The sequence below is a fragment of the Equus caballus genome, chromosome 16 (assembly GCF_041296265.1).
Source record: "Equus caballus isolate H_3958 breed thoroughbred chromosome 16, TB-T2T, whole genome shotgun sequence".
NCBI classification, from domain to species: Eukaryota; Metazoa; Chordata; class Mammalia; order Perissodactyla; family Equidae; genus Equus; species Equus caballus.
In genome coordinates, this window is record NC_091699.1 from 54,888,153 (window position 1) to 54,900,216 (window position 12,064).

At 34.8% G+C, this 12,064-nt stretch overlaps 1 protein-coding gene across 23 annotated transcripts in view; it reads right to left on the reverse strand.

Moving 5' to 3' along the window:
• The window catches only part of NKTR (natural killer cell triggering receptor), a 52,057-nt gene that overhangs the window by 17,051 nt on the left and 22,942 nt on the right, over positions 1-12,064 (reverse strand). For 11 of the 23 annotated variants that reach the window (XR_011426948.1, XR_011426954.1, XR_011426949.1 and 8 more), the window contains 4 exons: positions 4,111-4,140; positions 3,505-3,650; positions 2,314-2,536; positions 1,718-1,873 (listed from right to left, as the gene is read on the reverse strand). Coding sequence is in view for 14 of the 23 variants with exons in the window: in XM_070237908.1 (XP_070094009.1) it covers positions 1,718-1,873; positions 2,314-2,536; positions 3,505-3,650; positions 4,111-4,140 (555 nt within the window). In the remaining 9 variants the exon portion in view is untranslated. Of the gene's footprint in view, positions 1-1,717; positions 1,874-2,313; positions 2,537-3,504; positions 3,651-4,110; positions 6,405-7,026; positions 7,055-12,064 lie in introns of those variants that run through there. The other 12 variants (XR_011426950.1, XR_011426951.1, XR_011426952.1 and 9 more) reach the window with 3 other exon arrangements.

Here is a 12,064-nt window from a genome sequence, read left to right on the forward strand (position 1 = left end):
CGACCAAACAAACTTATCAGCAGTATTCAATCACAAATACAAGACAGTGACATAAACTACTTTAACAATACCAGATAACAAAGGCTGGCAATCTTTTTATGTAAAGAGTGTGAGAGTAAGTATTTTAGGATTTGTGGGCCAAGAAGAAAATTAAGGCTATTATGTAGGTACTTATTTAAGAAAGAAAACCAATTTTCACAAATGTTTTATCAACAAAATTCAAAATGTAATAACTGAGTATCATTTTTTGTAATACAGAGGCGTGGAATTCTTTTTTGTGGGGATAACATTTCACTTAATTAGGGTTCATAGTTAGTGGTTCCTTATCAGAACAGATGTTAATACTGTTCATCTGGTAATGTTGATCAGTAAAGAGATTTTACATATTTCATCTTTGAAAATATTTTTTCACATAGATGGGTCATATGTATACCACTTGAAATACTGGAGAGCTGTAACAGCATCACTGTGGCGTGCAGTGCACTGAGCAGCAGTGTAATGCAATGAGAGCACCACATATAAACTCTGTTGCAACTACTTGATTGTGCTATCGTAGGACAGAAACAGCCCAAGAAAATAGCAAACAAATGGATATGACTGTGTTCCAGTAAAACTTTATTTACAGACATTGAAATCAGAATTTCATATAATTTTCACATGCCACAAAATATTATTCTTCTTTTGGAATTTGACAGGGATTGCATTTAATCTATAGCTCACTTAGGGTAGTACTGACATGTATTGTTGATTTTTTTCACAAACATTTAAAAACGGAAAAACCATTTTTAGCTCATGGGCTGTACAAAAACAGGCAATAGGCTGAATTTGGCCCATAGACTATAGTTTGCTGGCCCTTGTTCTATGACACTGAAATTGACCTTTCAAGTTTCCCACCTTCTAAAAGCCAAATGGATTTGATTAATGAACTTGGGGTGTTAAGAAAGGGCCCAATAAGATTTATTCACAAGCCACAATTTTTAAAAATGAAAATATCAGCATGTTAAGCTATTAATTCAAAGATACATCCCATTTCCTAACAGCTTTTACAATGAGACAATACTGGGCTTTAAAACTATTTAATGAACTAAATGATAACCTTATGTAGAGAACTGACTGTGAACAGGGACATCTGCAACTTCTGATACTGCAATCTAACTCTTCCGAGGGAACTTATCAGTCACACCAACTACATCATGGCATTTCTGTTCACATGACATTTCTTTTTGTTGAGACCAAATCTAAAACTACACAATAGCTTTTTAATGCAAGAGAAGTTATCACTGGGCAAGTTAACAACAGTAACATATTTATGACACTAAATTTTTCCCCAATCACCATGGAATTCATTTTGCACTATTCAAATTGGAACTTGTTTTATCACTCAATTGGATCCAAAAAGTTCAAGTCATTTTCCATTCTGACAACCGAAATCTCACATGCAATGAAAAGCCAAGAAATAAGATTAGTAACAAAATCTTTCAAGACCTCCAATAAGAACTTCTCTCCTGACCAACTTGCCCAACCCCCTTACCCTACTACTAGAATGTGAATTCTGAAAGGTAGGGTACATGTCATTCCTTAATCTGGTATCTCTCACAGTATCTTTCAAAGTGCTTTGACTACGGGTCATGCTCAACAAATGAGCGTGGAACTGCAATGAACTGATAGAATCATTAATCAGAGAAATGAAAATATCTAGGTTAACCATCCTACTTACGGTTCAGGTTCCACCGCGACAAGGGGCATATCTCTTCTCAGTAAAAATCGGTTCTCAGGCACTGGAGGAATCTCTTCTGGGCGAACCACAGGCTTTTCCCTCTTAGCATTTGAATCAACTGCCCTTTTTTCATTGGTATCACTCCTCTCGGAGTGACTTGGGGAGAATAAACCAAGTCACCAATTAAGATGTATAATGTTTACATTTCATAATAATATTAAAATAATAGCAAAACTACTGGTAACTTACAAATCTCACTCAAAAGTGAGGTTCCTTTTTTTTTAATTTTCACCAAGAGAACATAAAACATCAACCCAGTGAAAAAGTCACAGTACAAAAATTCTGATGAAAATTGTCAAATGATCCTTTTTTCTTTTAAGAGTTCCAGGGATTAGTCTCACCTGCAAACACATAAATCTTTGATATGATATGTCTGTGCTACCCCTAAATTTGCCAATTTCAATTTAAAGTCCAAAAAATGCTATCCTTTTCAACAAGAGGTAATAACGCTAAGTCTACAGAATTATATATTCTTTCCCCATTCCAGAGTGTGTGTTTGTTTTTTAGGTAAGACTACCCTGGTGTTTCACACTTACCCTTTCGGGCTCATTGTATGTTTATTCCTTGGCTCCTCTGAACTGCTTGCTTCCTTTCGTCTCTTTTTAGAATGTTTAACTTTTGGCCTCCTCTTACGTTTCCTTCTTCTGCTTCTCTCATGTTCAATTTCACTTTCTGAAGATGATTCAGAAGAGGAAGAGGAATTGGAAGAGGAATCCGAGTCTTCTGAATGAACTGGTTTCTTCCTTTTTTTCTCAAAAACTTTTAAGAAATATTAACAAAAATATTAGTACTGGATTTCAGTGCCTACTTTTCAGAGTAAAAAACGTGATTATTGAGTATCATAAAACACACTTTATAGATAGCAAACTAAAAATAAAATTTAAATAAACTTTTTTCCAAGTTGGTAATACAACTTGCTGGTGAGATTGTAAGGCAACAAAGCCCTTGCCCTCATGAAGTCCATATTCTAGCTGGGTCAAATAAGAAAATAAGTAAGTAACTGCTTATATAATTTGACAAACAATAAGTGCTAAAACGGGGGGAAAAAAAAGGCAGGGTAAAGGGAATAGGGAGAGTTGGGAGTAATTTAAAATAACGTTTGAGCAGAAACCTGAAGGAGGTGAGGGAGGGAGTCAGGCAGGGATCTGAATGAAGAGTGTTCCAGACAGAGGGAACAGCCAGCACAAAGTCCCTGAGTCCCTGAGCTTGGCATGTCTCAGTAAAGGTCAACCTGGCTGGGCAGGAGACGAACAAGGGAGAAGAGGTCAGAGAGCCAGACTGCCTTTCAGACCACCGTGAAGACTTTAGCTTTGTCTGACTGAGAAGCCCTTGGAGAGGATCACTCTGGTTGCTGTTAGGGACAGACCGTAGAGGGCCAAGTCTGCAAGCACGAAGACCAGTTAGGCCACTACTGCTGCTGAGAAAAGATGATAGAGGAGCGAGGACAGAGGCAAAGTAAACAGTTACGTGGCTATTGCAATAATCTAGATAAGAGAGAATGGTGGTTTGGACCAGTCTGATAGCCGGGGAAGTAAAAAGAAGAGTTAAGATTTGATAAGAATTGCTGATGGACTGGATATAGGGTATGATATAGAGGCATCAGGGCTATTGTTATAGTACTTGCACGAGTTTATTCCACTACTGAAATCCAGAAGGGATCTTTAAGTTATAATCTTCAACATGCATTAGCTGTATCCTAGCTCCTCCTACTCGCAAAAAACTCTTACCATCTTTTGTTGATTTAGTGGCAAGCACCCCACAGTCAATAACTCGCACATCTGCATAAGGCCTACTTGCAGCATCAGTTTTCAGATTTTCAATTTGTTCAATTACTTCAAAACCGGAAATAACTAGTCCAAAGACAACATGGACCCTGTCATAATACAAATTCAAGAAAGAATTGGTTTGATGATAATTAAGCCATAAGCAATAATCAAGACAACTGTTATAAATGACATGTCCACAGACCTGAAAATAAAAGCAAAGTATTTGATGTATGAAGCAACTAGAAGGAAATTGGAACTTGAAATCCGCTTCATAAAAGAAAAAAACAATTACTCAAACTGGGCCTTAGTTTCTGCCTTTAAAACAAAGGTTCTTAACTATTTTATGGTAAAGAGTCTGGTAACAGTCAGATTGCACTTAATACTCAGAAACTGTCATTACAGGGTCACTCAACAAAGCACAGCTGAGAAGTCCATCCATAAGCCCAGGTAAAGACCCCTTGGCTGTGAGAGATTAACCCAGAGATCAAGAGGGTTCACTCATGGTCCAATCTGTCTTGGACTGGCCACCCAATCACCTCCTTAAGGTATTAAGAACATAACTCTTACCCATCCAGGTGCGGAGCAGGTTTTGTGGTACTGTGTAATAAACATCGATACAAAGAAGATGGCAAAAACCAGGTGTTCAGGTAAACAGAGCAGAAGGGATTAAAGCACAGCATGTAGAGAACAAAAAGGTAAAGATAAAAAGGGGAAAAAGTTAAACATGATATACATATAAACTTAAAAACCTTAAAAACAAAGCAAGCATAGCCATTTTATTGATTTTAAAAAACCCTCAAGAGTATAATGAATTACAAAATCACATCTATTTCTCCAATATGAAGACTATATATGTAAACATACATCTGAAATAGGTTTAAAATATTCAAATATATTTGAAATATAAATATACATTAAAACTAAAGTTATTCTCAAGTCTAAAACAACAAAACCAAAAACAAATTCAAAATTTATCAAGATAATTAAACAAGAATAAAAAAGCACCTATCATTTGCCCTAAAGAAAGAAAAGCGTGATCAACACTTGCCCCACACACTTATATGAGTTCTTCTATTTCTTATTCCTCATACTGAGTCAGTGTGCATCTTTTAGGCAGGCAGATCTTTGAGCCCCTCTTCCTTACCTAAGGTGAAGCTCTGCCACTCACAGCAACTCTGAAAATGTAATAGGGAGCAAACCTTCAATCTGCCAACACTTCTGACAGCAAAGTAGATAATGATGGGTAACATTATAGACACTTTAAATTTCCATGGCTCAGAAAACACCCAACTAGCTTCTTCTACAGTCACAAACTGGCAGATAGTCACTCTTGGGAAGCCTAAGGGGTACATTTGGTTAAGATATTTTGAACCCAAGCTGGTTTTCTCATATCATTTTCACAGATCTTCACATTATGTGAATTGCAATGCAAAAAAATTCAAAAGCAGATAACTCAGAAGTGTATATCACAAACATCTTAGTTTATAAGAATGAGAAATAGATATTTGAAGAAAGTTCCCTGGATATCAGGCCATGTGAAAGCAGTCAATTGTACTAGAAGCTCCCATATAAAGTTTTATATTTTATCTTCATTGTAAGGCAATTCAAAGACATGTAAGTCAACAAGACACAATTTTAACCTTCACAACAATGCTAAAAATCATTATTCTACAAGGAATCCTAACACTTATGCTTACATTAAGAATATTCAGTTATGTAAGAGTACTAGAGAATTTAATTTTAAAAAATTAAATGTCAACTTAAGAACTTCCAGAATTTTAAAGGGTATCTTGAGTTTTAAAACCACTAGTCTCAAATTTCCCTTAGAAGATTGAGAAGTGGTAATTATGTAATAGTAAAAATGAATAAAAACAGGCAAAAGAAAAAAAGAAGAAAAAAATCTAGCAAATTGGTGAGGCGGTAACACTTAAATCATTAAACTAACGTCTAGAAACTATGTTGGACGATAACTTTAAGATAGAAATGTGCTTCCTATAATTATAAAACTTTACCAAAGCACATAACAGATAGGAAGAAATCATTACATATGCTAGACAGAGATTCCACTGTATGAAAGATGTAAAGAGGTAAAAATTTTTAAAGGTAAAAATGCTCTTCTACAATGTAAGGAATCAGTCTCAAACGTGTAGCAGTGAAAACAATGAAAGATTTATTGACTAGATATTCCTCTTCCTTCCTTGATCCTTTCTCTCACAACTCTCACATCTTCTGATATTGGGGAAAAGCCTACAGGTTTTTCTAAAACACACGGAGCCCAACTGAATTTGCCACCTTGGCTAACAGTGCTGTAAAAACCACCTTACGGCAAACCTTGGAGCAACTGGTGAGATTAAAACATTCTAGCTAAGTGCAGGGAGGCAGCAACAAACTACCTAAGCCTCAATCTGAGGACAGAATAGCTACCTTTATGAAAGATTCAAGTTTTCTTTTTAATTAAAATAAAAACTGAAGACAAACAAACTTGGTCCTTTATTGCAGTAGTGAAGAAAACAAATGAAGAAAAGAACTACTCTTTCAAGGACGAATTTCAGCTGGCCCACTGTGCTTAAACTGGTGTAAATAAATAAGTCCATTGCTCGCATCTGCAATTCAGGATGCAGAAATGCAAATGTATATTTTAATTGGGTTAGACAACATATTAGGAATACTGAAAGTATCTCAACAAAATAAGCCCTCTGGGGTTTTCAGCCTACATTCCAGGAGTAGATATTCCAATGTAAGGCAGGCTTACTGGCACTGGGCTGACACCAGACATGGATAAACAGAGGACACTGCCAAAAGGGGTTACAAAAGGGCAGAGGGAAATGAGATGCTCAGTCCAAGTTATTCAACTCTGTTACAATGGACAAAGAGACCTCAGCCCACCAACTGTATGGATCTTTCAGTTGTAAAGACCCATGCAGTGGTGACATATGCTCAGTAAGTTAAGACCTTAAGAAAGCCAGAGACTATCATAAATGTGTAAGTTTATACATACTTATAAAACATACCTAAAGGAGAAACAACCACAAAAAAATTTCAAATTATAAAATTTTCCAGTTTCCCCCACCCCTGAATTTACTTTAAAAATATATGCACAAGGGTTCATTTAAACCTTGTAAATTCTAGAAATTAAAAGTGTCACTGTCACTCCAAAAAGCAATCTACATTTATAGCCATTATCAAAGAAGCTTTTGGCCTTATACAGAAATCAATAGTTCTGTACTGAAATGAGATCTAAACCATTATATTATACACAATATACCGCCCCCTCCCCCGAAGATGTGTGGGAACAAGCCCCTGAAATTAAAATATACTTCTCAGGATTAACCAGGGATAATAAAACACACTTCTTTTACACGTATTGCTGCCATAGATCAAGCAGAAAGTTTTTTCTTAAAATGGTTCAATGCACATAACAACAGGATTAAAGAGATAAAGGCAAAGAAAGAAAAAGAGAGCCTTAGAGTAATGAGACATTACCTTTGGAGCGCACGGTGTAACACTCTTTCTGTAAATTTTACACAAAAATGGCAAGAAATAAATTGTAATACACTTTTAAGACAAGACTGAATCTATGTTTTAATATCAATATAACTTTGAAATTAAATATTTTCAAGTTTTATGCAAAGCAAGAAAGCTTTTTAAAATGGAGGGCTCTAAATTTTCTTTCACATAAGATGTATGTAGAGATGAATTATGTTTAAGAAAAGCTTTGTGGTTAAAGTGGGAATCTGCTCAGATCCTTAATATTGTAACATTAGAGTGTGAATAATAGCTATTAACAAAACATTACATTTCACTTCACAAATTCTAGAAACTAGCTAAGTCAACTAACATCTTTCTCAATAAGAGAATAATATATCTTGCGTACATACATAAATATAAAAATCTGAATGCCCAGGAGCAGTTACTACTAGTGGAAAGCAAAAATTTCCATGGAAAGAACTGAGTTAAGAGAATTCAAAACAAACAAAATTTCAGGGAACTTTTTTACTAATTCACTTCAAATAGACCCTTCGTGTTTCTACATTTGAAAGCTTTTTTCAGTCACACAACACAACAGACCACTATCAGGAGTTAATGAGCAAATGTTTGGACTGTAGTTTCTGTTCGTTGCCATTACATACACTTTTATAGTTGCTAAGTCATTTACTTTTTATTTATTTTTTTACTCTTTAAAGATTGGCACCTGAGCTAACAACTGTTGCCAATCTTTTTTTTTTGAATTGTTTTCCTCTTCTCCCCAAAGCCCCCAGGTACATAGTTGTGAGTGCCTCTGGTTGTGCTATGTGGGACGCCGCCTCAGGATGGCCTGATGAGCTGTGCCATGTCGGCACCCAGGATCCGAACCGGCAAAACCCCAGGCCACCGAAGTGAGTATGCAAATTTAACCATTCGGCCACGGGGCCAGCGCCTGTTAAGTCATTTAAAATAATAATAATAATAATAATAATAATAAAAGACTACAGAAGCATAACTAGAATTTTAAGGATCTTCTCAAAGAATAAAGGATAAAAAGATGGAAGTCTTAAGAGTGTGCTGTCAAATCTTGGCCATAGTACTTTCTTTTCCTGTCTAATCTGATTTTCCCCATTATAAAAGAAATATTTTTCAAATATACACCGTCTGACCAATTTTAACTCTATTAAACTTTAAACATATTTATTACTCCTCAGACCAAAAACCATATTATATATAATGAAGGAAATTCTTTATAGCGGTTTTGGACATATTAAATCTTGAAATGTTTAAAAATAAGCTTTAATTTCTTATAAAGCATTGATACACGAATTACTATCAAAAAAGAACAGGTTTCAAATAAAGTAGTGTTGTCAATGAATGTTGTAAATAAAAGTGACTCTAGGTGTAAAGTAGTACGGGAGAAGGAAATAAAGATAACCTATTTCTCCTGTCTAATGTAGCCTTTAACATGCAATTTTTTCCTTCAACTCCTGAAAATATCACACTTGGAAGAGGCATCAAATTGTACACAGTGATAAAGCTGGCGTGAGGAAAATGGAAACTAACCAAGCCACATTATAGCACTCTACCTATGCATTTCAAAAGTCACCAAAATAGAAGAGCTTTCGGAAATTCAGCACTGATGTTAAAAATACACATCAAACAATACTAGATACAAAATTCCTTCCAGCTTGCTAATACGTGTGTCACATAAACACTAAGTAATATTAAGACAATGTTAGGGATGATATTTGATATTCAGAGAACTTCACTAATGATTAAGTTTCATGTACATCTTTTGAAATTAACTTATGAAGGTATTACCCCAAAAAAGAAAGGAAAAAGCTAGACTTCTCAGGTTATTAACTCTTACTAGCATTTCTTCTCATAAAAATTCATGAATATGAATTTTTCTACCCAAATATACCTTTGCTACCCAAAATGACAAGACAGCTTTATAAACCTCTTAAAACTAAACCAGCCCTCAACTCCCCTTGCTCTGCTACTCTGAAATGACACTGAAGTCACATGAAGACACATGAAGAAGTGCTGAAATAGCACTTCTCTCCTATTCAGGTGAGTAGCCACTGACAAGCCTGATTCTTAAATGACATAGAGCATATCCTAGAACTTCCTAGGTTTTCCTCCTATAGTCCTATTTATGACTATTAAAATGTAACAAATACTTTTTGCTTAAAGTTTGACTTTTCTGCATTATCTTTTATTATTTTTTTATAATCATCACGACCAGTAACAGTGGCCATTGACAGAGACTGTACTCCAGAGCTCTGCAGTCTTCCTCCTCCATGGCTATGAGATAAAGCCTGCACAGGTTCAGTGGACGGGGACAAGCGCACCTGCCACACCAGTGTTCTAACAGTGGCTGAGGAAGAGTGCTGCTGCTGCCCCTGGTTTAGCAAGACGAGGCCAGAGCTTCTCTGCAGCACCTTTCAGACTGGTGAAAACCAGGCAGGTACAACTATTCTCTTTAGGCAAGAGAAGGTTTGCATATATATCATTCCACATATTCAGAAACAGATCAATCTATGAAACATTTTCTTCCTTTTATATCCACGTTTTCACACCAAAATGTTTACTTTATCTTTGAAAGTGGGGTAGATACTTTATAAATAGAAAAGGAGACAAAACTAACACAAGGTACATAGTAAATAAAACTAGAAGCAAGTGCTTTTACCCAGGAGAGTAAATACAAAGCTATAAAGCACCTAACTCATCTTTTTAATGACTATTTCATGCAATAGCTTATGTTTTGAAGAATGTATGTAAATAGAATAAAATCTAGAGCCAGAATTTATAAACTGTTAATACTAACAGTCAAAGGAAAAGAAAAATGTTTCCCTGCATGTCATTTTATTTGTCAGCAAGGCCTGATGCTTCTAATACCTAACTAAAATAAATTCAGAGCAGAGTGGTCAATAAAATTATGTAGCTTACAGTGCACAGCATTCTCTTTTAAGCTATCAATTTCTTCTAGATTATGAACAAAATTTCTGTAACCTGGTCTTTATATGGGTTTTCTTCCTTATGTAGCATTATCTACAGAACAAAAAGGTTGGACTAGATGATCTCTAAACCCTTTTCTACTCTGAGACTTTATAATTCTATAGCTTTTATTGTTATTGCTTCCTAGTCTTTGGCTTTAAAAATAAATCAAATTAAAAAGGACAAACTAACTAAATATCAAGTTAACTTAGTTACTACTTTGGTCCTAGGTCTTTGAATTCCTTCGAAAATACCTCAACATGGACACACCATTATATCCTCAGTGATTCATATCAATAGTACCACATACATCATTTCTTTCATGTTTCCTGAACAGTACTATTCCAAAAAGAATCAGTTTTCTTCCATTTAGGCCCACAAAAGCAAAATCATATGACTAATACAGTAGTAGATATAAGCAGTTATTGGAAAAATTACAAATAGCTTTATAGAAGAAAATCTGATTTTCATCATACACATAATGGTTCTACCCAAAGAAAGCAATACATGCAAAATTATATTTAATAAAAATGATGTATGTCTCAGAAAGGGGAGGTTTTAAATGCATAAGTGATGAAGACAATAGTTATTGCACAAATCACAAGAATCCTTGAGGAACATTTTGCAAATACCCACACTAATAGCACCAAATTTACTTCCTAGGAATTACAAAGTAAAATATTTATAACATAAACTAAAAATACAATTTTACAAGGATATATGAAAAGTCCTTATTAAGCCTATAAAACTGGAACTACAAAGGCAGTTCTTGGCATTTTACCATTCACTCTTACAGCATACTTTCTTTTTCAGATTGCAGAACTGCTGCTCAAGGTGCCGTAAGAATAGCTGCGGTAAGAGGGTAAAATGCAGGAGCCACCGTTGGGAAGCCATCAGATAGCTCTGCAACCATCGACCCCAGTAACCTCAACTTTTACAGTGATTATCTACCATCATATACACAACTTGATAGAACATTATACTTTTTTTTTTTTACTACTTCCAGCTCCAAAATATTCGGGCTTGCAAGACATAGATTTTCAAAGATTTTTCTTTTATGGGCCACCATCTGCATTTTACCTATCCTTTCCATAAAAGCAAGGAAATATTTTGTTTAGAAAGGTGAACATTAGTTTATCCTGCAACCCACGGATAACTGGTACTTCTAGCCAGCAAAAAAAGCACATACACAAAAACTTCTTTAAAAAAAAGAGACAAGGATTTGTGTGTGCAAAAATGCTCAATTACTTTCAAGACTGCTTTTAACTCCAAACTTATTTCCAGATGTAAATTTCAAACTAAACGAAGAAAACTTTCTTTCAATCACATGTTCACAGTGATTTTAGTGCCATCTACAGTGAGTTAATTAAGAAAACACATTTAAAAATTTTAATCCTAATTCACTGATGTTAAAATTTTCTTTTGGCACTTCTTGTCAAAAATAGTAGTCCAACGTAAAATTAAGCTATGTAGGAAACAGCAATAACCTTAATTTTTTTTGATAGTAAACATTCCTGGAAAAGACTTAAGCAAGTACTAAATAACATACAAACAAGATACTCTTTAAATTTTTTGAAGGGAGAATCTCATACATTAGATTGTAATTAATATACGTAGGTGCACTGGTTTTAACTCTAACATTTTATAAACAAGATAATCAGGTACAATGGGAAGAAGCTGCTGCTACCTGATAAATCAAACTTTAAATGTACTGACATAAAAAAGGAAATCTAAAAGAAACTTTAGAGCCCTCAAATGATAGCTTCTTGACCAAGGAATCATTAGTTTATCATGTTCACAGTTCAGATAAGCTTAAAAATGGAAATGGAAAACCTCAATCAAAAAGTAAACAGCTTCTATATTAAATTACTATAAAAGAAGATTTTCAAAATATTTCCCAGTACTTTTTTTTGGCCTTTTAGAAAGTTAAGAACAGAAAAATACTCTAGTAAAGAAGTGGAGTAACTAATACTCTACGGAATCAAAACAAGATATAGGAACAACTGTTTTTAGGTCTTCTTTTTTTTCCTGCACAACTCCAAGCATTATCATC